Here is a 25,615-nt window from a genome sequence, read left to right on the forward strand (position 1 = left end):
GAAAACGTTGGTGGTCTAAAGGACAATTCTGCCAAAAACAGGGAGAGCTAACAAATTGCTTTTCAGGGCCATGAAACTTGAGAAGATGAGAGATTTGGATTGAGGATGGATTATATGAAACAGAGTAAACTGTGGGGCAGCATCTGATCTAAAAAATAAAAGCAATGGGCCTTGTATGAGAAATGGGCACTGCATCTAACCTCAGGCTTTGGGAGGGGCTGAACTCTCTGAAGCCCTCAGGACTGCCACAAGACTCTCAGGAATTTCAATTGTCAGTGCAATAGATGCTGCTCACTGCAGGCCTCAGACAGAGGCCACCACAAGCTCAGACAAGTTACCCAGCATGGGCTGAAGTTTCAATGCCTGCTGACTTGAATTTTTTCCTTAGCTTCATTTACATGATGAAAATCTAGGCTTCAACTGTCTTAAATGTGAAAATGAATAATGCAATTGAAGTAGAGTAGTTTCTGTTACTTAGTGTAATATAAAATGCCACTTCTTTTCAAATGGGCCCAACCCTCAATTTCTGCTGTGCCTTGACTTCCAACTGGATTATGTAACCACCTTGCAGTGGTTACTGGAGGGAAAGACAGAAGGTTTGCTACCTAGGCAGCAGATACAGAGGTCCTCAAGAAACCTGTACAGTGGAGAAAACAACTCAGACTAAACTTGGCATTAGACTTCCACGGGAAAAACAAACAAACAAAACAAACCCCAACCAACAAACAAAAGCAAACAAGCCACACACATAAAAGTTTGTACCATTTCAAAATTCATTCTAGGGTTCAACTACTACAGGTATTGTTTTGGGATGTTTGAAAACACCACTAGTCTGCTTACCTCAATTAGCTTTTTAAGGTTGACATTTCCCTTCCAAAAAAAACGAGAGCCATTTTGAAGAACCAAAGCTCAACTGCTGGAGCAGTTTCACACAGAAAGGGTCTTCCAAAGATAACTTTTCCAGCAACAGGATCTTGATAATACAATTGTCAAAGTAACTTCAGACAACACAGAAAACTGAAGCTCACCGATTAAAAAAAGTCACATTCTTCAGCTCATCTGTTGTCTTGACTTCCTTAAGACCAGAGTCACATTTCTTGATTTAAAAATAGGCAAGTTGCATATAAAATACTCCCCCTGCCCCCAAAATGGAGGTAAGAAATCTGGAGATCAGGTAGCTATTGTGAGAAATCTCAGTGCTTAAACTTTCCTGTTACAGACACGTATGCCCAAAGGCAACAGCCAAAAGTTATTTAAAACAGCCCTGGGGTGCTTTTCTCCGCCTCCCCCCACATTTAAACGAATTCTTAAATAAATCCAAGTTCCCCAATTTTTTCCTGATAATAACATGGGGTCTGCACTCTCTGCGGTATCAAACTTCAGAACAGGAAACTAAAATTAGGTTCGTAATGAAACCCTAGTACCCTTTTTTCTGACTCTTCCCTGAAGCCTTCTATACTGATAGCAGGAGTGAGAACAAACAGTTCTCCCTGGAACGGATTTTAAATTAATCACTTCACACCATTAAATGCAACCTGAGAAACATGCTGCCAGTTCTTTCCTCACCTCAGTCTCATGAATTCAGTTCTATTATTCTCCATAATAGCCTGTGGTTTCAGCTCACCAGGGACTCTAAACATTGAACCTGCAATAAAAGCCAGTTATCTGTTCAAGGGAATCTCATGACAACTGAGTTGGGTACCTCAAGGTGACACTTGTGTGGAAGTGAGGTAAATCGCCATGTGTATTGCAGCGCTCTTCACCAAAACACACTGCATAGATGCTAAAGCATTCAACATGGCACAACCGGCTCCACAGCTAGGTGCTATCAATCAAAACCCAGTTGTGGTAAAAGCTGTTTAGTTCGAAACTGAAGGCAGAAGTACTATGACAGGAGTGCTGTGCTGTGTTTTCATTCAATTCCAAGCAAACTTCTTAAAGGAGAAACATTTGCTACCTTCTTCCCTCCGCACCTCATGAGGAAACACTTCCGCTTTGTATGGGAAACTACGTAAGCCCCTCCATGGCTCTCTGTGAAATAACAGATTTAAATAAGAAGCACTCATTGGTGATACTCCTGTGCCACCTAACAAGATGCAGAAACGTGTTTTTGAAGTGCAAATAAAACTAATTTCTCTGAAGTTTTGCATAATTTCATCCATTAGCATTTCAAAAATCCCTCTACCACACTGCCTAATTAAATGAATATTAAACCTTTCCTCATTCCACTGAGGGAACAGAACAAAACAAAGGGACAGCTGTATCTCTGCTGAGCTTCTTTTCTGTAAACTAACTTCAACAACATATGAATAATTCAAGTATTTGATATATTTTCTACAATGACATCAGCTCTGTACTTAAAAAGGCATTTATGGTCTCCATGATCACTTCGTCTATCAATACACCTGTCTTTACAAAGAGACATTTTTCGAAGTGTCTTTTTCTCTTGAGGCACTTAAAGCTTAAGAGCATCAGCCATTGCTAGAATCATAAAAATGAACATTGGGATATTTCCTTTCCTAATACAAGTCTAGAAAGTCCAGAAAGATGAGCATTATAGTTGGACCACTGCCTTAACATCTACATAAAATAGCCTGTCTCTTCTACTGGTTTGTTTCCATTTGTTGGTTGCAGTTACTTTGCTTGGATGAATAAAGGGGGGAAAAAAAAAAAAAAAGAACAAAAAGAAAAAGGGAGAGGGACAAACATCTCCCAGAGAAAGAGGGGGATGATGGGGTGGGCTAAGTTTTTTTAAAGCAAGGCAAAATGGCATTTTGTTCTGAGGACAGATCAAGAGCTTCACACTAACTCAGCTTTTTCTAGTTCACTCATACTTCTTCACACATTAAATTCTTTAAAAAAGATTTTCAAACACAGAATATGTGAGAATTAACTAAAATTGAAAGAGAATCTACCCAAGTCTATACAGCTGCCATAGAACAGCTTGCCCATTTCAAAATGACTTCTAGACAAAATGTTCGGAACATGAAACACAGCCATTCCCCTCACACCACACATTCCTCCCCTATTTCTTACTGCTTAAGTGACTTCTCTCTTTATATGTCTGATTACTCCATTTTTGTGTTCTAAAAGGAAAAAAAAGCCTACATATAATATATAAGGAGATATCACATGCATAAATAGTATATTAGCGGAATAATTTAGTCACAAAGAATGATTCACCTCACCTGACACTAAGTTAGACACCAAATCTCAGCTAGTCATCTTCTCCTGTAAAGAGTTTCTCAGAAGCTATGCTGGGTGAGAGGTGTCATGTGATGTTCCATGAAAATCAAATTCAGCGTGGAGAAGATAATTCATCCCACTTAATAGACAGCTAAGGACACAATGAATCACACTCTGGAGATAACCATCTCTTCCCCAACTGACTACAGAAGAAATCTAGATGCCTAGCCTTTACATACTAAATCCCATCCTGCTCAGAACAGATCACAGTTCTGTAGGTTTTTTTGACAGTGAACTACTGCCTACTGAAGGAAAAGGTTTTGATCATTTTACCATGGAGGGCAGGGGGAACAAAATCAACCAAATTTGTTGGGGTTATGGAAAGCATAATTATACACTGGTGCTCCTTCTTAACCTTCTATCCCACTAGCTCCCTCTCTGTCTTACCCAGGGTGGCTGGGTACACACATGCATCTGTACAGCTGAGCCAATAAATATAATCAGGGATTTCTAGGACAGGCCCTTTTGGAAACAGAATTTCTTAGAAGTCTCCAATTTTAAAAGAATTGATCTTTCTAATTTTAAAAGAATTAAACTTGCAAAAAATGCAGAATTTCTGGGAAAAACACACAGTTTCAGGAAGATCCAGCTCTACATAAGAAAAGCAAGGGTAGTTGAAAGTTTACCTCACAAGGTGGTTATGCCCTCAATCTTAACCATCACTGCTTCCTAATAGGCAGCTTTGTCTGGCTTCAATGATATTATTTCCTTGGAAAAAATCAGAATACTGCTTAAACAAAAAAATGTATTTTTAAGAAATACAATTTACATTCTCTAAACTAAACCTTGCTAAAACAAGGATAAGAGTTAGTGGCTGTTAAATCTGAACTTAAACAGAAAAACTTCTATAGAAAAAGAATTGATTTGTTCTTCACCCTCTTCCACTTTCACAGACTATTAGGATGATCCTGAAAAACACTTTTCTGGAAAGCATTTCTAAAGGATGGACAAAAACACGTTCAAAGTTTGCAAAGTTGCCCAAGAGAGACAGCAGAGCCATACTTCTTATTCTGATACCTCCAGATGAGGAAAACAAAACAAGACTGATAGCTGGTGCTTTTTACCAGACTCACAAAACTTACCCAAGGAAGCCCACGAAGGTGCTTGCCAAATGTCATTGAGTTGCCAGTACAGAGCTCCCATTGTGTGTCCCTCTCCCTTGATTATTTCACTTTGACTAAAACGATAGAATTCAGTTTCTGTCTTTATACACTGAGCCTGCATCACCTTGGGTCAACAAACACATTAAAAAAAAAAAAATTTGGTGCATTGTAAAGCATTTGTGTATATATTAACACGCAACACAGACTTCACAGCAATGGCACATAACTTTAAACTTGAGACTTCAAGAGTATAGACCTGCAGTGCAGTGGGCCTCTGCTTGAAGGATATCTATTCCTAGCAGCTCCCAACAGCTTTACAAGCAGTATCTTTAGAGAAACTCTGAAGGGGTTACTTCCTGCTTCCATCCAGTGAAGATCACTGGTCAACAGGGTCTTTGAAAGGCAAATGGAAGACAAGGGAAAGAAAAATAAATTTTAAATAAATTTTTTTTTTAAATTAATGCAAATAAAAATCCCAAGAGTTGCAAAATGACATTATGCTGCACTACCTCCAGTAGACATTACCATGGTATCCACATACCTATACTCTGAACATAACACACATTCCAAGTATACAGTCAAAATTGTGCACTGAAAGAGCAACCTTTTTTCACCTGCACTCCCACTTCTTCTCTCCTTCCTCACCTTGTCTTTAAAAAACACTTTTCAGAATTTTTCATTGGCCAAGTTCTCAATAGAAGCCAAGCAGCCTGTTATTGTCTTCACAAAGTATATTACTAGGCTGGGGAGGTATTAAAAGAAAGTCTCAAAATAAAGGAAAAAGTTATTCTTTAGGCTAGCTCAAAAGGTAAAGATAACACTTCTAGTTAACCAAAAGGTAAAGATAACACTTCTAGTTAACCACTAGAGCCAAGTTTACTTTCCTTATCCTTTTTGCTATCCTTATTTTAGTATTCCTAAATTGTTTAACATGTTAATAATGTCCTGACAGACTTAACCCTCCAGAAACTCTCACAGCTTTTTGAGTCAGGACCTCACTGCACAAGTTTTACCCCTGTTTTCAATTTCACAGCATCATCTATCCTTGTTCTCTTGTCATCAGTGCCTAAAGTTCTGCAGCTGTTTTGTTTTTATATAAAACTTGCTGACAGCAGCTCTCAAATATTAAAAACTTAGTGAACGTACAGTTATTCCCATCAAGAGTGTTTCTGACATTCTTGGAACACAACAAAAAGTAACAGCACTTTAAACTTGCCAAATAGCATTAAAAAGTTACCTAACTTCACTTAAAAGTCACATAGAAATCATGAAGACAGAAACAAGCATGAGGTAAACTACTACAGATGAAGAGCAAAATATAACCTACTGATTTGGAAAAAAAAAAAACCAAACCCAAACTAAAATAGATTCTCTACAATATCAGTATCTGAGTCCATAACAAAATAAAAGCTACTAATAATCTCATTCATAGAGAACTGCATTCTCTAGAAACAATCTTGTTTCAAAAGCTCATGTATTTCTTGTGGTAAAAATCAAAGAGTAATCCTACAAGGGCCACATGAAGAGCAAAACATACCCACCCTGGAACAGGGAGTAACAGTGTAGCACTAGGAATAATCAGGGACCAATGAAGGCCCACACATCCCTGCATCCCCCGCCAGCTTCATGAGTGGGCCCAGCTGGGGACAGGGACCAAGGCAGCACATGCAGCCAGCAGCCAGACTTTCTCCCAGTTGAGCCAGTTTCTGGGAAATTCCCCAATAAGCATTCCAGCCCTTCTATGATGAAAATTGGAGTGTCTCGCCAATAAATGAGAGACAAGCTAGTTCCAAATTAAACTGGACTCCCCAACGCTTCAGTGCAGAAACTTTCTGTATAACTGAACATTACCTAAGAGAACAGGCCCAGTTTTAACCGCTGACAGTATTTAATAGAACAAATATTGACAGCTGCTTATACTGAAGACATCACTGTTACCTGAGTGAGGTAAATCGTATCTTTGAACTTCTTTATGGGATCTGTGCTCTGGGGAAGCTTGAAATGATGACCAATCTGTTGAAGCATCTGATCATTGCCATTTTCATGGTGTTGTCGATGGAGAGAAAAATTGCTTGTGTAGGACCAGTCCTCAGTGGAGGAAACCTTTTAAAAAACACAAAACTAAGAGATCAGAATGAAAAGGCAAAATGTGCATTTAATGACTGACAGGATATTCAGGAAAGGACATCCATTACAGCCTGCTGACATCACCCAAAACCTTTAAAATTGGTAGTGTATTTCTATAGAGCCTCATGCAGTCACGCAAGGGTTTTTAATCAATAACACCATTTGTTTATACTCCTTGTACAAATAAATGAAAACAGACATTGCTGTTGAACCCAGAAGAGCAACTTTTGGATTGACAGCAGTTAACTTATTTGTCCGAAGGTTCAGTTTAGCCAAGGGACCTCAGAGGTTTGCTTGCATTCATAGGAAATCAGAAACACCCTAGATTAAGATGGAAGAATGTACTCTAGTCAAACACATTTAGACATAAAAGTTACAGAAGTTAGTAGGGCTGTAATTTCTAATAATGTGTGTATTTTCAAAACCTGCCTCTGAAAACAAAGGACAACAATGCAGCATAGCTCATATGGCTATTATTGTCAAGCTTTCATTGTAATTACAATCTCTATAAAATCTTTTTATTTAAATTTGTTCCTTTTTAGGCTGGATTGAATAATTTTCATTGTTATTAATATGGATGAATGACTGATTATGTCTCAGATAATATACTTTGCCCAGCAAATGGAAAGAAACATTCTGAACTCCTTTTAGTTGTATGCATGAGTATCGACATGATTTTCATCTCTCTGAACAAATGGACAAACAGCATGATATATCTCTGCTACAACTAGATAAATAAGAGAATATACAATATCTAAATTTAACAGGAGACAAAACCAAATCCTCTTTTATGCAGTACATAAACAAACAAATTACTTAAGTAAAAAAAATTGATAAAAATGATAAAAATCAATACATTTTAGAATTTAGCACAATTCAGCATTTGTAATGTTTCTTCTGTTTCTAAATAAACACATATCCTTAGACACAGCAAAAGGAAACAGATGTTAGGCAGTAATTACTAAGCTATATATTAAATAGAATTACTATTAGTAATAGTCTCATAATAGTCTCTCATCTAAACTTGGTTCCTCTTGTAACATCAAGGTAAATATATTGAACACCGAGGAGGGAAACAGTCCAGTTTCATCCTCTTCCTCCACAGCATCACACACCTCTATCCCACCTGTGCCATACTCCACCTAACAATGTATTATCCCAACTACAGTTCAGATGCTGTAGTTTGTTGGGAAGAGACTCTCACTAAATGAGAGCAGAAGGGACAGCAAGGTGTGGAAGCCCAGCCTTACCTTTTCGATTGTACTGAAGGAAGGCCAGGATTGAAATCCATATTCTGAAGCAAAACGAGTTTTAGGATACACTGTCCAGTTCCAGCAGTCATTGCTGTAGTCATAAAAGTGAGTGTCACCATAATGGGTATCATAAGGATTCTGGGAGAGCCAACCTTCTTTAACTGACTCCAAGCCATTGGTGGGACTGGATGCAATAAAAGGACGACTCTTATCTTCCTGGGATTTAAAACCAAAACAAAACAAAACACAACACAACCCCCTCAACAAAGCCATTGGCTTTTATCATCTGAATACATAGACCACGTTTTGAAAAAGGGGGTGGGGAGAACATGGCTTTTCCAAATTTCTGAGTCACCACCTAAGAAACATTCCACTTTGTGTTCTGACATACATCATCTTTACTTGCTTAATTAACTTCTTATTTATGTTCTTGGAGGACAGCTGGGCATGATATTGCTTGCTGTGCTGTTCTAAGGGATTCTCTCCTCACATCTAGAGATTTTCTATCTTTATATGCTTCTAAATTCTTAATGAAAGCTATTTTAAGTGTGCCTCGTGAAAAATAAACTCAAAGAACATTAATATTTGAGTACTATGACTTCTTTATGGAAAATCATTACTTTTGCAGTGTTTTTGCAGGAACAAGGCCATGATTTTCCCCTTTCTTATTAAGTAGTCACCTAAATTCAGTCCTAACAAAGCCAAGGTATTGTGCTACTAATGCTTGCATGGTAGCATTGCAGATTATTATCATTTTGGCTGGCTCTGTATGTTAAGACAGATGAGACTATAAGAAGGGTTACATTTCAAATCATTCAGAGCTGCCTTTATTTATAGCCTCAGTAGATTTAGTATACTAAATCTTTTAGCAGTACCCTACAAAGTACTGAAGGAATCCTTTTGCAGGTATAATTCATTTAGCACCCTACTTGTAGTAAGATAGAGGCCTGAGTTAGTTACCAGTCACAATTTACAGCAATTGGCTCCAATACAGCAAAGCACTTAGACATGTGCTTCATTTTAAGAAATAGTCCCGTTCCCCCATCTTTTTTTTTTTTTTTGACATGAGTAATTAATAATTAACTGAAACAATTTACTATTTACTACAAGATAACCTGGATTCCCTGAAGTCTTTAGCTCAAACTTGGAAGTCTTTGAGTTATACAGTCCAGTAATGCTAGAAGTTACAGGTTTCCTCAGCTGGCTTGTACTACACAGGACCTGAAATTATTTCACTGTATGGTTCCTTCTGGCACTCAAAATAGTTATTCTATGGGTTTAAAATAAAAAAGGGTCTGTCTTGGACAGCAACACTGCACAAGTGAACTGTAACTTATAAACAATATCAAGCCAGAACACCTCACTGCTGCACAGGCACTGGCCATCCAACTCATGTAGCTAATCACAGAAACACCACAGCATACCTTTACGAACAACTCAGTTCCAAAAAACCTAACTGAAATATAGAAATCTAGAATCAAGATGTTAAGCAGGAATGTAAGACACCATTACCATTTAGAATGCATAATTGCCCTCAAGAGCAGGATCCTTTTGAGCAGGTTCTTTCAAACCTGGCCTCATTTTTATTGTTTCCTCATATCTCAACTCTTCCAGTAGAAAGGTATTCTAAATTCTCAGAGTATAACTACTCTGACAATGCCAGTAGCCTCCAATAACAAGCAATAATATTGCTGTCAACTACATACTGAGTGCCTGTCTTAGCAAAGGGAACTTCAGGTCACGAGCCTCATAACATGAAATGTATCTCATACTAAAAAGGACAGAGATTAGACTAAAATTATCATACCCTGAAGTCAGTAAGATCATACTATGCAAGGCATAACTGGGTAGGAAAAGGTCACTAGCATTTTTAGGTTAACAAAAACTCATACTCTTGTTGAAGAAGGAAGTTCTAACCGGACAAAACTCTTGCAACATTTTGTCTCTTAGCTAAGGGGAGTTTAGAAAACTGTGGGATTCGGTTCCGACATCGTTTGTAATCCTTATGCAGTTATGCGACATGAATTTGGGACTTTTACATCAATTTCATTCTACATACACACATAAACGTTAGTTAAAAACAGATTCCATTAAATAATGAAGAACTGCAATACTTCTAGGAGAAGAAATAAAACTACAGAAACTGTGCAAAATGGGTAGTGCCAAGCTGCAGCAGACTTCATCACAGATTCCAGGTGCTTCTGGTCTGCATACTCACAGTTCAAGTTTTATCTCAAAATAATTTATTTTGCCTTCATATACTGTAAAATACCATTAGTCTGTTTTTCAAAACCACACAATACAATGACTACATGAGGACAATGTTTAGCATAGCTTTTGTTTAACCTGCTTAAGCCAAAAAACTTACGTCAATTACTGGAAGACCACATCTTTATGGATTTCTTTAATTGCTATTAAAAGGTTGTTAAATCCTTCTTGCAGTATCCTTCAACAAAATCAGGATAAAGGAAATCTGATCATCTAGATTAACTAATGGGCAAGTTGATTTTTGTCCACTGGAAGTGAAGGCATTTGTGGAGGTATTAAAAATAGGAAGGTATTAGAAATAAGAAGCAAGATCCACTACATTTTAAGGTATTCCTTTACATACCATGAAGTGTTAAAGATGTAAGTAATTTTTTTTGTTTGTTTTACTTTGAGGATAACCCTTGAGTTCAGGGAGTTGTTTACAAGAGCTTGGAAAGTGCAATTCCCCAATAATGTGCTGATTTTCATTTCCCAAAAGGATTAAAAAATAAATAAATAAAAAAAAATATCCCAAGTTGCTCAAATTGCAAACATCAAAACCTTTTGCCAAGCCGTATCTCCCTACAGTTTCTTGAGATCACTTACAGTAAGAACTATTTCTCGGATATTCTTCACATAAAGCAACACGTAGTCTTTGATATAGACTTCTCTGTCAGCATAAGGTATGGAGAACCAGTTGCTTGCAATTGCTGCTTCGTTTTCATTGTTACCGCTCCATAGAATAATTGATGGATGGGATTTTAAACGCCTTACCTGAAATACAACTTACAGTTTCAGAAGTCAGGCAAACTTACTCCTCTTAAAAATAATAATATTTTTTTAAAAATCACATTATTAGTACTTGAATTACAAATCCACATGCATATTACATATGCTAAGCCTACAATTCCTATTCTTATCTGCACTGTTCGCTATTCCCTCAACTCTCCACCAGGCTCAAACTTTTGTAATATACACTTACAGAGGGGCAAACTTTTAATATGCTGACACATATCCATCATATGCACATGTGCACCTCCATTCTTATATACTCAGCCACATGTGAAGGGTAAATTCTGTGTTAAGGCATGTTGCAATTGTTAGAGCTCACTCGCAGTGAATGCTCAAACATCCTTGAGAAGAGGGCAGTTTGGGCATGTACCTCTGCTTAACTGACTACTCCTGCAAGTAAGTTAAAGGGGATTTAGCAAGGTTACGCTTCATGTCTGCTACATAAAGGTACACTAACAAACACTTCCAAATAAGCGGTTTTGGAAAGCTAACTTATACAATCAGTCAATCAAAAATAGGTAATGGGAAATAGAGCTTCAACACAGGGACAAAATACCTGATGAGAAACTTCTGCTCTAACGGATTCTAAATAATTCTGGTCAGTTGGATATAGCGCACATGCAAACATAAAGTCCTGCCAAATCTACAGGGAAAAGGAAAGAAAATACAAAAAAGACCATCTGTTAGCAAATCATTTTACATAGTTGAAAAATATATGGTTATTGGGATGCACAATCCTTTGTTCAGACAGAAGTAATTTATCTCAAAAAGAATTAAAGTTAAATGTTCTATTTGTTATACGTGTAAAGTACCACCAAAACAATCACATCCTCCATGGGGTTCAGTATGTGCATACTCCACTGTGGTTTTCCTCAATATCAGAGTTGCAGAATATTTACCCTTAGGAATCAGATCCTGAGAGTCTTCACTGATGAGTAGAATATTGCCCAGTAGATGGAGTTCAGTAAGTTTCAATGGAATAATTAGAATCCATGCACTGCTCAAATGTGAACGTGGGGCAACTCCAACTGAACAGAACAGTTTTGTATTTACTACTTTGCAGGTGTAACACCAAATCCCCGTTACTTATTAAAAAGAGACAGTAATTCTTCTGACGTGTTATGGAGCACACTTAACAGAATGTCAAGCATACTTGTTAACAAAACATTTCCATACCAAATATGCAAACTGATCTTAAAAAGAGCAAATCTTACGCAGTAAGAGGGGCAGAAACAAACTAGATCCTCTAACAACACAGTGATCTTTCTCTTCAAAGAAAGATTGAGTAGATACCACTAGAGAACAGCAAGCCTTTCAATTCAGCAGTGAACTTCATCTGTACCTTGAAGAATTACAAAAAAGGGGAAAGGAAGAAGCCAGCCCAATGAGATGGGTAAGATTTCTTGTTTTACCTGTTCTGGTTTTTAAATTGCTGTAACTTTGAGACTCCTGATAGTCTCTCTCAAATGTTAATGGACAGATCTCTTGAAGGAGCACATTAACCCAAAGGAGTCTGTAGGAGACTACACTTTTCTGAACACCATACTACATAAACAATAGAGAGAGCCAGATCAGCTCCTCATACAATTGCATTTTCCTTGCAGTGAGAATATGCTTTTCCATTACTCTTTTCACTGTACACTCCCTAAGAAAACTGAAGATAGGGAACAGGACAGTGGGAGGTAATGGATCCATTAATAATTGTTACACTCCTAGCACTGTACAAAAAAAGCAAAGCTATTGCTGAAGAATCACTCAGAATCCTTCAGTGACTGTGTGGAGTCAAAACTCTCTATTGAAAAAAACTTTTGCTATTTCCCTCAGTGAGCTATCACTGTTTTTCCTTAAGCACAGTTTGACTCTAATGCACTTTTAAGCCTTTGCAAGACCATCAGAAGAAACAAAACCAAAAGCCTCCAGCACCACCCCCTCCAGAGTAAGGGTCTGATTTTCTGCATCTACTTGCTATTTTGGCTGCTAAGTAAGATCTAAATCTTGCATTGACCACTGTACAGGCACAGATCTAAGTGGCCTACTTAGGTGCCTAGTATCAAAAATGAAAGAACTGTAAGTGCTCAGAAGCCCTGAAAATCAGGGCACTCATTCAGATGACTAAAATAGATGTAACGTTTTATTTTTTTCAAGCTCACACAGCAGAAGGCAGCAAGGTATCAATTTTTTTCCCCTGCCTTTTATGCTGTAGAGTAAGACCAAACACACTTCTTGGGATTTTCATACCAGATGCAACTTGGCCTTCGCTCATCTAGTCACTATTTCATCAAAACTTATTAACATGTGCCTCCAAGCTCATATAATCAAAGGTACTCATCTAGGATTATCAGTGTTTGCAGCAGATGTTCCCCTTACAGCTACATTTATACTCAATTATAGCTTGTTCAAAATGGCCCTTTGGATAAGGCCTTTCATGCTTGGCTTCAGGCCAAGTGAAATAGTTTTGTTTAAAAAGTTTGAACCAAAAAAACCCCAAACCTTTTCAACTATTGCTATAAAGGAGAAAATACTTCTAAAAGAAATAAAATCAATTTCCACAGCAGAGAAAAGCATGACTACCTTCTTTGGTGTTTTGGTAACTCGGAGGTGGCCAAAAGCTCAAAACTCAAATACAGCACCCTTTAAATCCTCATTGAGGTCACATTGCAAGGCCTTTGCTCCCAATCTGGGGCATATACTCAAGCACTCATATTCTTCAGCAGGGCTATTCTCACATGAGTAAGCTCTAAACACAGCTACAGGGCCCCACAGTCTGGCTGCTGTGGAAAAAATATTATTTGATCTTGTGAATAACTCCCCTCCCATGCACTATTTGTTTCACAACTATTTGAGTGTTGCAAGTCCCTGCTGATGCCTACAGTCCACAGAAGTTCTTCTATTGTGCTCATCATTACAGTGTAAACATCATCTTCCTGCATTAAGTGACATCACTAGTACCAGTTCCTCAGCCATTCATTTCTTCTCTCATTCTTTCCCAAGAGAGCAGGAAATGCAGAACTGGGAGAGAGGTACAGTATATAAAGATGAGAGTTTTGATCTGAAAAGAGCTAGAAGACAGAAAGTTAAAGCCACAGTCCTGTTGCTCTGATTTGGGGAAATATAAGGGAGGGAGGGATGGGAAAGACGGTGGGGAGAAAAGGAAGGGGAGATGAAGGGGAGATTCTGGGCTGGGAAGGGAAGTAGGGATGAGTGAGAAACAGGGCTGTAGCCTTGGTTACAAGAGAAAATACAAGCTGGGGTTCTAATATAAAGTCTCCAAAATATCACTTCCAGTTTCAACAGACAGCCTCAGTAATCAGGAACCATTCAAATTAAAAACAAATTTGAAAAAAAACCAAAAAAAACCCAGGTTGATCTGACTTCTCAGGTTGGTACTCTACCACGTCCTTTGGAAAGATGGCTAGAACTTATGTATTAATTCTCTTATTTTGTTCATTTAGAGTGGATTTTTATTTAGAAGTTCTTGTCAGTTTTTAAATAAGTGTTCTGTGTTTATTGTTTTTACCATTATTCCTATTTCATCGCAAATATTGTAAAATTCATCTTGTTCATATACTCCTCCTCCCCAAACCCGAAGAGCATTCATGTTAGCATCTGCTGCAGACTTCAAGAGTAGCCATAATCTGTCAAACACAAAAAGATTTATACAAGTTTTGTGAAACTGTATCACTTAGGAGTTTCTAAGGTTATACAAAAAAATCCCCAACACCCCCACACCCAACATTCATCATTAGCAGGCAATCTAAGCCTTATAACTCTGATAGAAACCAGACTATTTTGTTACCTTCTAAGCCTGCATGTCTGGACAGACCTCTCAAAAAGCAATTTTTTGTGCACAAAAAGTTACTCTGTCCTGTTAACACTTACGAAATAGATGGAGTGACACATAGCAAGTGAGTGCTTTTACAGAAGTACTGGCAGGACCAGATTTAGAAATACTATATTTTCTTAATCACGTCGTTCTTTTCTCCTTAGATATTACTTGCTTTAAATAGCAATCACTTGAATTCAAATCCTGTTTTAAACATGTTCAGAAAACTATATTCTCTTCCTGAGTTCCAGAATGCATAGCGAGAAGGGGGGAGTGAGAGGTGGAGGAGAAAGCCTGAGACTCTGAATCTCATTTTAAGGGATTCAGGCTCCATTTGTTTCTCCTTAATCATGCTGGCAGCCTCTAAATTGCATGTGAATGCACACTGCAGCATGCCCTGTTGTCCTGGTTCCCCAACTACCCAGAGCAAAGCTTACTCAAGTACAGCGTGGCCCCCATCCCACCTGTATCTCTGGGGCGCTGTGTCACTGAAATCCAAGAAGCCTGGACCAGAGAGGGAAAAAGGGAGAGAGGCTACTTTGCACTTATGCCTCCCTGCACGAGATGGGTTAGGACATGGCTAAAGTGCACTTCCTCTGAGTATAGGATCAGACAGGCTTGAGGATCATCCCTAAAAATACCCAAAAGGCCAGTAAACTGTGGCCAGCAAACAACCACCTTCCCACCAGTTATTGCACTTGCATGCCTTGAACATCACTCAAATTTATTAATGTTAATTAAGCCCTAATTCTGAGGCCTCCAACCCACAACAATTAGTGATCTACCTTGAAAGGAGTTCCACCTGCTAATACCACCCTTTGATAGAGGGCAGATAGAGAATCAGGAGGAGGAAAACACAATCCTTTCTCCTTAGAGAACATCAAATATGGCTTACGTGTCATAGGTCACTCTGTCCTGGAAAGAATCTGCTGGAATCCAGTTTGAGCCCTTAATGAAAATGGGTCGGCCATTGATTTTGAAGTAGAAACTCAGACCTGGTGAGCCAGGAATAGGTTCCTGAACAAGTTCTACTGTCCGAAAATAGGCCTGTGAAGACATGAAACTTAGATTTAAAGCAGACAAAAATAAATTAAAACAAAATAAATAAAGGAAACCATTACAAAAGGGATTCAGCTGAACACTAACAGCTTAGAATTTGTCAAGGAGTCAAAACACAAGGTCTCATCTCTAAATTCCTGCTTGATTAAAACACACTGTAACAGGGCTAAAAAGAATCCTTCCAATAAACCTGTTCACTTTTTAAAGTTACTATTAAGAGAGAGAGAAAGCATGCACAAATGAGCATGCATGCGGATGCATGTATATATGTAAGAGACAGGTGCATGTTTGCTTGCTGCAGAATTCAGTCAAAAGTCCAGCTGAGGAACAGAGAGGAATACAGTGGTTGCATTAGATCAGACACACCATTTAATCTGCAATTTTCTCCTTACAGAAGCACACTGCAGCAGCTCAGCTCTAAGTCTTGTCCCTGAATGCCTAGCTTCAGGTTCATCCAGTAAAAGCAAAATCTTCTTCTTTTGCTGCCCTGAAATGATACCTTTTTAATAGGTGTAGCAATTAAAGAGAAAAAAGATATGCATGCAAACACAAATGCCAGTTTGGAAGTGAAGGGCCCTCTGGCCATCGCAGCTGTGTTTGAACAGCATGATCAGCAATAAGGTTTCAGAGAGACCAGTACAGCTAAATAACCACTAACTCTGTGTAAGGTAATAAAGGTCATTCCAGATAAAAGCACATCTCAAGCAGAAGCCGAACTTTTACAGCTGCTTTTTCAGCCTAATATCTGGTATTATGTACTGCAGACACTGAAACAAGAAAACATTCCTCCTTCCTGCTGCAGGTGGAAGAAAAGTTCTCAAGAAATCATTCTGGACATTTTCTGGTTCTTCACTTCAGTCAAAGCAACAGTGCTACTCTGAGGGGTATCGTGATTGCACTGACATAAACACAGTCAATTTCACAGTCATAAGAGAGCAGTTAGTTGACTGCAATAATACTTTGCACTGACCCCTTATTTGTAGAGGTGTCTTCCCCACATGCCATGGGGCAGATGCGGAGCAGCTGCCATGTTAGGCTCCTGTGCAGCTGCAAAGTGTTACAGAAAACATCTCTTTCAGGAAGGCTTTATACTTCCTTTTCTCCTGCATCCCTGTTCCAGTTCAACTTATCTATGCCAGAAAGAAAACTCTTTTTCTTTCTGGTACCTGTTGCTCATTGTCATAGGGAGATAAGTGGAAAATTAAATAAAGCGACAGAAAGCTAATAGCAAATTTCAGCCAACTCACACCAAGCAACAAGTTTGGGTCAGGAGGGCAGGAACCTCATTTTTTCTAAACTACCCCTAAGATAGCAACCACTCCTCTCTCAGATGACTATTTGCTATACCTTTTCAAAAGGTCAGCTTGTAGAGTACAGCCTGTTCTCTCTATGCCACAAGCTACGGTTGAGACAAGTATCTGTCAGTAACTCAGGCTAAAATTAACCTAGTTAAGTGCAAGCGATATACCTGTCTTTAAGATAAAAATGTAATTATTTCACACACCAAACAAGGCTGAAGTTCAAATGCGAAATGACTAAACCCACTGTGGGACTGTGTTTTTTAAACTTTCAGCTTATCAAAAATCATACAGATAGATAGAAAATTATTTCTAGTGGTAGAGAAGACAAAGAAAATCACTGGGTTTTTTGCTTCCTCTGTGGTGCTTCTTAGTCAACTGGACAATTATTAATTAAACACCAGGACAGAGACAATGCACATAAACTAGATGCATGAGTGGAGGCTGCAGATCACTGACCTCAAACTAAATCCCTCTGCATCATGGCAATGACCAAAACATAGAAACGGAATGAATAAAAAAAAACGGACTTGCCCCAAGTCCTGCAGTGTTTCATAGTGTTGCCCTGGAGGCAACAGTGGATTAGTGGCAAGTGGGGCTCAGCATCCGTACCACTAAAGAAATTCCCAGCTAGAGAAAAACTACACAGTCAGACCACTGAGAGGACATTTCAGACTCCCTGTCCAATACCTCTGTGCACATACATGTGCTGAGGACAGTGTGCCCTGCCTTTTTTCTACTGCGATCCTGTTGCACACTAGGTTGGTTGAATATAGACCAGCATGATGAACTTAGCTTTAGGACAAGGGTCTTACACCCATTCCTAGAATTTTGCAGATTTATTTTAACATGAGAAGTTGAATTAAAAAAACAACCAATATTTCATACAACTTTCATGGTTACCCTAACTACTGAAGGCTACAAAAGAAAAACTATGAGTACTACACTAGTGAAAATGTTCTGACCTTGCTCCAGTGAATTCAGTTACTTGGAGAAAAAATCCTCAGACTCCAGCGTAGCTCTTTTTTGTGGCACAAAATGGAATGGGATTTATAGTTGGGGCTCCCAAAGTATTTGGGAGGTCCTTCTAATGGATGTCATCAGGCAGGTTGGGACTGTCTCAGAGTGCATTTGTAATGGAATATTTATATTACTGACAGAAGTAATGTGATATTGCTTTATTCATGCTCAAGTGGAACTCATGCAACTGGCCAAATTCAAGGCAATCTGAGAGGCTGAAACACCCAGCCAGGACCACCCATACAGCAGGAGCAAGAGGAAAAGCTCCTCAGCCCCATCGCAGACTCCCAGGCCTCCAGGCTTCAGTGCCTTTTTGTTCCCACTCCATTGCTCCCCAGGGGCCCCACCTGGTAACACAGCACCTCTTCCTGTTCCTACAGCAGTTTCCTTCTGCCTTGTTGGGTAAAAGAAGGGCAAGGGGAGACAACTAGCACCTGGCATGCTTGGTTACGTGCCTTTCTGGCTACTGAAACCTTGGCAACCTTGAAATCTGTCTGATAGACCTTACTGCCTGAGGACTGAACATTTCTCCCAGTCTTGGAGCACACAGAAGAGGCTCTCTAGCCACCACAGACCAATCAGCTGGTTCTGTGCACAATTAAGAAACAGATACCTGTCTTTTTAAGTCACATACAAAGGCTTTGTACCCAGTTAAGTGACCTGTGGATCACATTTGGCATTCCTGGATTTAGCAGTAGGAAAAGTAATAGGGATGAAGATGCCTAGAGCTGAAATAAGATCACAGAATGCCCCAGTGACCTAACAAATTAGCACGCAGCATGAAAGCAGTGTGAAAACTACAAAGCCAAAAGGAAAGACTTCTGGAAGTCATGCTAAAAGGCCCGGGGGGAAAAAAGGGTGTAGAGGGAAGGAGAGAAAGACAGCTAGAGGTTAAGATCTTCCAAGTACTAAAATAGCCTCATGAAAAAAAACTCCGATTACAGTGTTGAAGAAATAAGCATACAGAAACATGGGGAAACAGAATCAAAGAGCAAACAAGTGCCTCATGAGGCAATGAAAGAGGTAATAAATTCCTTGATGTAGGCATGGCAAGAAGAAAAACAACTTATCAATAGCAAACAGGACTGGATAGACCCTCCCTCAAGAAAAGCGATTTCATTCTGAGATAATTTCTGTCCATTACTTTGTTTCGCATTATCCTGAAAAACAAACTCTAAACCAAAGTGTTCAAATAGAAAAACAAAACAAAACCAAAACTAACCCTGTCCTGGATGTTGGCTTTATTCTGTTTTGTTTTTCTGCTACTCTCAACAGGATTGAGTAGGTACTTCCCTCAGCCAAAGATGTTCCCAGCACAGCTGGCTAGAGCTTTATAGAGCTCCCGCAGGTACGTACTTGGAGGCTACCCAGAAATTTTCCCAAAGGATCAGTTAATGTTTTGGAGACTACTCTAACATGTCAGAAACCAGAGAGTAGTTCAAGCTGAGGGTAGCCAAATCTGACATAAGACCAAGCTGTGCTTTCTCACATATACAGTTCTCGCCTGTCCAAAGTTATGTAGATACTCATGTGGAGACAAACCACTTGTGAAATGTCTCACCCCTATTTCTTTTCTTTTTAAAAAGAGGGGTGGGAGTGGGAAATGTATTCCACCTGAATACAGTACTAGGCAAACAACAGAACTGACAACAGAACAACTTTCAGGAACATTTATCCCTGACTGTATCTCCTGAACTACTCAAAGTTCTTATTAAGCCATATGAATGTTGCTATTCAGTCCTGCTGACATGACAGCAAATTGTGCTAGAACATGAAAAAACTGCATATGGAGGCTTTTTCCACTCATACAGCTCGGGCTGGGGGCAGGGTGGTATGTGTGTGTCTGTCAGAATCCAAGACAAAGCTTCACAGAACACATGAAGGAAGACTAGACTTTACACTATGAATCTGTAAAGGCTTCATATGCTGGTTAATTTATAATGCCCACTCTGTGGTGCATTTGCTTTTTTCCCCCTTAAGGAGAAAAAAAGAAGAGGCTTCCGAGTATCTTTTGTAGACCATGAAGTCCCTCTGATCATATGCCACAGGGCTCTATGAAATATCCTGACGCAACTACCCAAGTGGAATCAATTAGTTTTCCTATCATTGCGCAGTTTTCACACAGTAACAACAGAATTTTCCTTTTTACAGGCTTTATAGCCATATTTCCTACAACCACTTCTTCCAAGCATAATATGCCATGTTTATTTGGTGTGGTTTTCTAATTGTTTCAAAATTAAATCACTAATAACAGTGAAGAATTATTATTATGACTTCACAATCAAACTAAGGGCTAGCCCTATAAAGACTAGGACTCCAGAAGCTACTGCTTTTCATAGGATTTTTCACATGAACAAATATTACAGCAAATAGCAGTTTTAGATGCCTGCTGACCACATTAGCTTTTAGTGAAGCAATACACATCAGAATCACCTAATAAATATGTAAATTTACTTGGTTTTTTCCGCATGTTGATGGCATAAGGAGCCCAGTCTAATTTGTATGATTTTTTTTTTCAATGGACAATTGAAAATTACCTCTTCCACACTTCTTAGTAAAAACAAACAGAAAATTATACAGCCAGTGTGTTGCAGGAGCCGTTATGCAAATATCCCTGAATATTACTTTCATGGTCATATTAAGATGCTACCTGTTCTTAAACCTGAAGCACATCTATATTCTAATAAATGAATGTATGTTAGCTTTTTAGGAATGTGTCTATCCCACAGATTTTTTAAAAAATTGAATTAGCAAGGAAAATCTGAGTAATAAATCTTCAGATAATCTACAGACATCTAAAAGGGTTTTTCAGTGCATGATACAAAAACATCAGCATGATATATCAAGTTTAAAAGTGCTTTTTTTCATAAGATAGAAAACTTAAGTAGTAAACATCTTTTCCTTTCTGAGGTTTCCAACTAACTGTAAGCCATCTTCCAGTCTGAATGCAGGTAAAGGCATCCACACAAACTAAGGCTAGCAGAAACAGGTAAACATACATTGTGACGTTAAAAAACCTCCTGTTTCTCATTAGCATTTTCACATGCATATTACAATCCAGCAAAGTATTTAAGAGCTCTAGATACCTGCTATGCAGAGCAGATGTCCTAACAGTAGCTGTGTAATGCCAGCTGTAATCAAGCTGAAAGGCTCACCTTTGAAAATTTCTCAATCTGGTATCCTGCCTCCATGATGAAAGTTGTTGTCATGTTATATCCAGTTTGCTTTCCATGTCCATTTGGCCACCAAGCCTCCACTGCAGAACTCTTGAACATACAAGAGAGAAAGTCAGAGCAATGTGTATAAAAAGAAGCATAACATGCACCTAGGGGCTCAGATATCTTTGAGTGAATTACCACAAGTCTAATGAGTTTTTGTGCCTCAGCTGAGCCATGGTAACTGTGATCTCTCCAGCTGCAGCTCTGAGGTGAAAATTATTTAAAGAGAGACATATGATTTCTTCCACTGAAGTCCAGGCTATCACTTCATCTTGTCTTCACAATAGGCCATGAGCACACAAACACGTGCATGCGCACGTCTAGCTGCTACCCCTCAGCTGAGGTACACTGACAGAATATTCTCCCAAAACTCAAATATCTGTGTCAGGAGCAGGTATTGTTTGCTAGTCTCTGTATCATACCCCTCTTCTCATTGACCCTTTTACCTATCACATACCACATTCAATATACAGAGGTGACACTTTTCAATTGTGGCTTTGGTAATACGTGACCATACTGACTGCTTCACTTATGTCAAGCTTTTAAGTCAAATTACAAGGTTCATTCTTTCTTTTCAGTGTTTTCTGCTTTTTCTCTATGCTTCCTAATCACATCATTAGTACTCCATAATTTTTACAAACATAAAAAAACTACCTCTAGGATGACAGAATGATTTAATTTTCTCATTTTTCTAGTCACAGAGCAATATTTATATCTTCATTCTAGCAGCCTACTTCTGCTGCTCAATCCTATTGCCAACATTTGCCAGTTGAGTGCACAACACAAAAATTGTGGAAAGAAAGCAATAATGCATGCAACCAAACAATGGAGGGATCAGCACTGAATAGAGTCATGTAAGGAGTGCCTCAATCTTTTCAAATAAAATGAGGCCAGAGAGCAGCCCAACAATATGTTTTGCTGTAGCCATACTTGGACACAATCATGAATGTATCTACTAACATTTCAGCTTCCGCGATACAGAATTATCATAAATGCTTGTGCAGAAGTACTAATCTCTGTGTTGCACGGACACAAATGGAAGCACAAAATCAGCGTGTGCCTCAACAAGGGAGTGTTCAAAGCCACCTGGCACGGCTGGAGTGTCTCATTGGCCACTAATGATGTCATCCCCATGCTCACCATTAGCTGATAAGCAAAATGCTGTATGTTAGCAACACAGCACTTTGTGTGGCAATTGCAGGAAGACTGCTTACACATCTCGGGTGATACACACCACTCAAACACCTACTGGCTTCGCAACATAATCTGCAATAAACTCTCAACTAGAAATAAATTTCTGGTGAGGTCTCACTATTTAACATGCACCACACAAGTCTGTCGTACAGAGCAAGGGCTCCGTTAGGCTTATTGATACACAAGAACACATTGCAGGGCTTCTCGTAAAATCAGCTGATGTGAATTCATGCAGCAAAGCCTTTTGTGTATGAAGAATAATAAAACGCTGTTACCTCTGCTCTGAAGGAAGTACTTCCTTACAAACTTGCAGTCATACTCCACTAACAGATTTCTTTTGAAGTTGGGGATGGGGCAATTAAATAAATCAAAATAATTTTTGAGGTTTCACATTGCAGTGTCTGCTTAATGTAATCCCTGAAAAGGCTAAGCAGAGACTAATGACTGTTTTAAATGAAACTGGGTATGTGTAATTGCTCATGCAACTTGTATGTCAGATGACAACAGTAACAAAAATCACGTTTGCATGCTTTTATGCTTTCATGTCAAAATAAAACAAAGCACATAAGTATGCAAGTCACTGAGTGTGCATACTAGAACATAAATATCCTGCTTGCCTTGAACACATGCTTTTTCTCCACTCAAACAACTGACAAGAGAACTTGAGAATACACGCATAATGCATTCAAACTGGGGAAACAAATGCAGAGTTACACAGTGATAGAGAAAATCAGTAGAGCCAGTAAAATATACAAAGGTTTGAGGGCAGACCCTCAAACATTATTAATGGCCAGAACTGTCAGACGCCCCAAATTCCTGCTCACAGCACGTTGCTCACCCACAAATCTAACTATGCCCTGTGGCAGTGAAACAGACGGCAGCTCCTGTTATGCTGTTGGCTCCAGTGGAGAACACCATCAGCTGTGACTGCCACTGTGCCTGTCAGGACTCCCACCCTGCCCACTGGCCTGGGACTGCTGCTGTCAGGTTCAGTTCTGCAGTCAGCTCTACTAGGGCCCTGCTCTCTGAGCAAGAAGCCAAGACAAAGTTCATGCTTCTTTTTGCCACACTGGACTCACTGCCTAAGTCAAGACACCTACCTATTTGTCAACTAGAACAGACACACTGATTTTCTTCATCTCTCAAGCCTATCTATCTTTTCTTAATTACATCTGTGTGATAAAACTCAACAGTTTCTAAAAAAAACACAAACAAAACAAATTCTATAGAAGTTAAATAATGTTGGTGAATTAAGTCTGCCACCAGATAGCTTCCCAACACTCTCTGAAAGCAAGCAGACCAATTCTTTCCTCTTTTGTCACTGGGGTGTATACCAAATTCATTGTTTTTCAGTTGAGTTCTCTCCTCATTAGAGCATCCTTTACCTCTCTAAAATTCCTCCTGAGTTTTGTCTACCCAAGATACTGCAAGCCAATGTAAGGAAGTACTACTCCACAACATTTCCACCAACCTTACTGCCAGCCAAGTTCTTTATAGGGCTCTTTTGCTTTTATTTACGTGAAAGAGTTATCTACTGAGAGGTTTGAGGAATGTTTCCTCTCTTTCCTGGGAGAACCATGCATATTGTAGTATATTCTAGTCTCAATCAGTCCAGTAAACAATAGCATAGGAGACAAGATACCTACTGCCAGTTAGGTGAAGTGATACAGGGTATCCAAAGGTTATCTACCTAAATAGCTCATTTAACAGTGGCCGGTGATTATGTGATCTTTTCGTTTTGCAGTAAAGGAAAGGCTTCATCATCTTTTTGACACTGAGCTACGTAGCCCCACAGACATCAATTTTTAGAGAGGAAAAGAACTGTTCTATCCTGTAAGGGGTACAGAACTGTTGTTAAATTCAGGAACACAGTAAGGAAGGAGAGGGAGACCTAAAACTGGCATGGGGGCAGAAAGACACATTGGAAACCACGGGAAACATTTTGCAGTTGGCTAGGGTTCCACACACACCTCCTTACCTTGTTGATGTTTACAAGCAGCACAATGCTGCCTTCTCCAGGTTGAAGCTTCACACTGAATGTTTGCTGTGTTTGCAATTTAGGAATGTTCACAGTCACAAGACCTGCAATTGGTTTGGAGCTGACTACATCAAAAATAGACTCAATTTCAAGACTCCACTGCTGAGCACTCTTTACTAAGTGAAGGGGGAGAAAAAATGGGAATTTAAGAATTGTGTTTATACACCTATTAGTTAACATAATCTCCCATAAAAGAAACAATTCAAACAGATTAAATTTAACAATGTTCAGGCTGTGTTTGAACCAGACCTGCAAGGTTCATCTTCTTGTTTAGTGCATTTGATATCTGTGTTTACATTTGCCGACGCAGAAGAGAACTATGCAATATGATTTATGTTTCATAACTCTCTCTTTTTTTCATTCAAAAGCCATCCAGGGGGTTTTCAGAGCTCTGTACAAAAGTCAGAGACCATGACACCAGTCACTTCATTAGGAAGGATTTTTTTCCCACCAACTCCCATAGACATTATATTTGCTTTTAGTCAGCACTGGTGTGAACATGGTACTCTTTGCGAAAGATCGTAATCACAAGGCAGTACAATCACTTTTGTCGATTAAACAAAAACAGTATTAACAGAAAACGAGCTGAATTCATCCCAGAGTCACTAGACAAAATGAATGGAGTTATGCTGGGGATGAATTGGGCCCATTGTGTCTAGACTCGATGGGCTGTATCTTTATGTCTCTTCTGCCACTGAAGTGTGGTGGAGGAAACAAGTTAATGACTTCCCTGAGATCTCTCTACAGTTACCTCAGACAGTCCTCTCCTGTACAGAGCTTACTGAATAAGGCAAGCCAGGGTCAAGGGTACTCAAGATTAACATGTAAATTTCCCATTGACTTCAGCAATTAAGTTACCTGTCTACAAACATAGCCTGGCTAATCCTATACTTCAAATATTACAGATGAACATGTAAGCAAAAGCAAATAAAACAGAAGACAAGGAAAACTAGAACTAAGACACATTTTAGATACACAAACTACTAACCACTTACTTTCTCTTTTCACGTATATATTCTAAGCTCTCCTTCCTCCAGGAGAGAAAGGGAGCTCCCTCCAAGAGCAAAGAATTGCATTCAGCCCTGGTGTGATTTTCACTGTCTTTTGTAGAATGAAGAGCAATGAATATGTTCCCAAGTTTTTATTACACCCAGCGTTAGCCAGGGAAGACCAGTTTTCAAAAATGTTGAAGGAGTT

General features: G+C 39.0%; 1 protein-coding gene across 28 annotated transcripts in view; it reads right to left on the reverse strand.

Annotated features, from left to right (window-relative positions):
• MANBA (mannosidase beta) overlaps positions 1-25,615 on the reverse strand; it is an 88,749-nt gene that overhangs the window by 31,825 nt on the left and 31,309 nt on the right. For 23 of the 28 annotated variants that reach the window (XM_041123673.1, XM_041123688.1, XM_041123689.1 and 20 more), the window contains 9 exons: positions 24,359-24,534; positions 21,124-21,234; positions 15,487-15,638; positions 14,286-14,403; positions 11,325-11,411; positions 10,583-10,750; positions 7,727-7,945; positions 6,288-6,452; positions 4,329-4,473 (listed from right to left, as the gene is read on the reverse strand). In XM_041123673.1, coding sequence (XP_040979607.1) covers positions 4,329-4,473; positions 6,288-6,452; positions 7,727-7,945; positions 10,583-10,750; positions 11,325-11,411; positions 14,286-14,403; positions 15,487-15,638; positions 21,124-21,234; positions 24,359-24,534 — 1,341 coding nt within the window. Of the gene's footprint in view, positions 1-840; positions 974-1,035; positions 1,076-1,566; positions 1,646-4,328; positions 4,474-6,287; positions 6,453-7,726; positions 7,946-10,582; positions 10,751-11,324; positions 11,412-14,285; positions 14,404-15,486; positions 15,639-21,123; positions 21,235-24,358; positions 24,535-25,615 lie in introns of those variants that run through there. The other 5 variants (XM_041123695.1, XM_041123696.1, XM_041123694.1 and 2 more) reach the window with 5 other exon arrangements.

The sequence above is a fragment of the Aquila chrysaetos genome, chromosome 1 (genome assembly GCF_900496995.4).
Source record: "Aquila chrysaetos chrysaetos chromosome 1, bAquChr1.4, whole genome shotgun sequence".
Lineage (NCBI taxonomy): Eukaryota > Metazoa > Chordata > Aves > Accipitriformes > Accipitridae > Aquila > Aquila chrysaetos.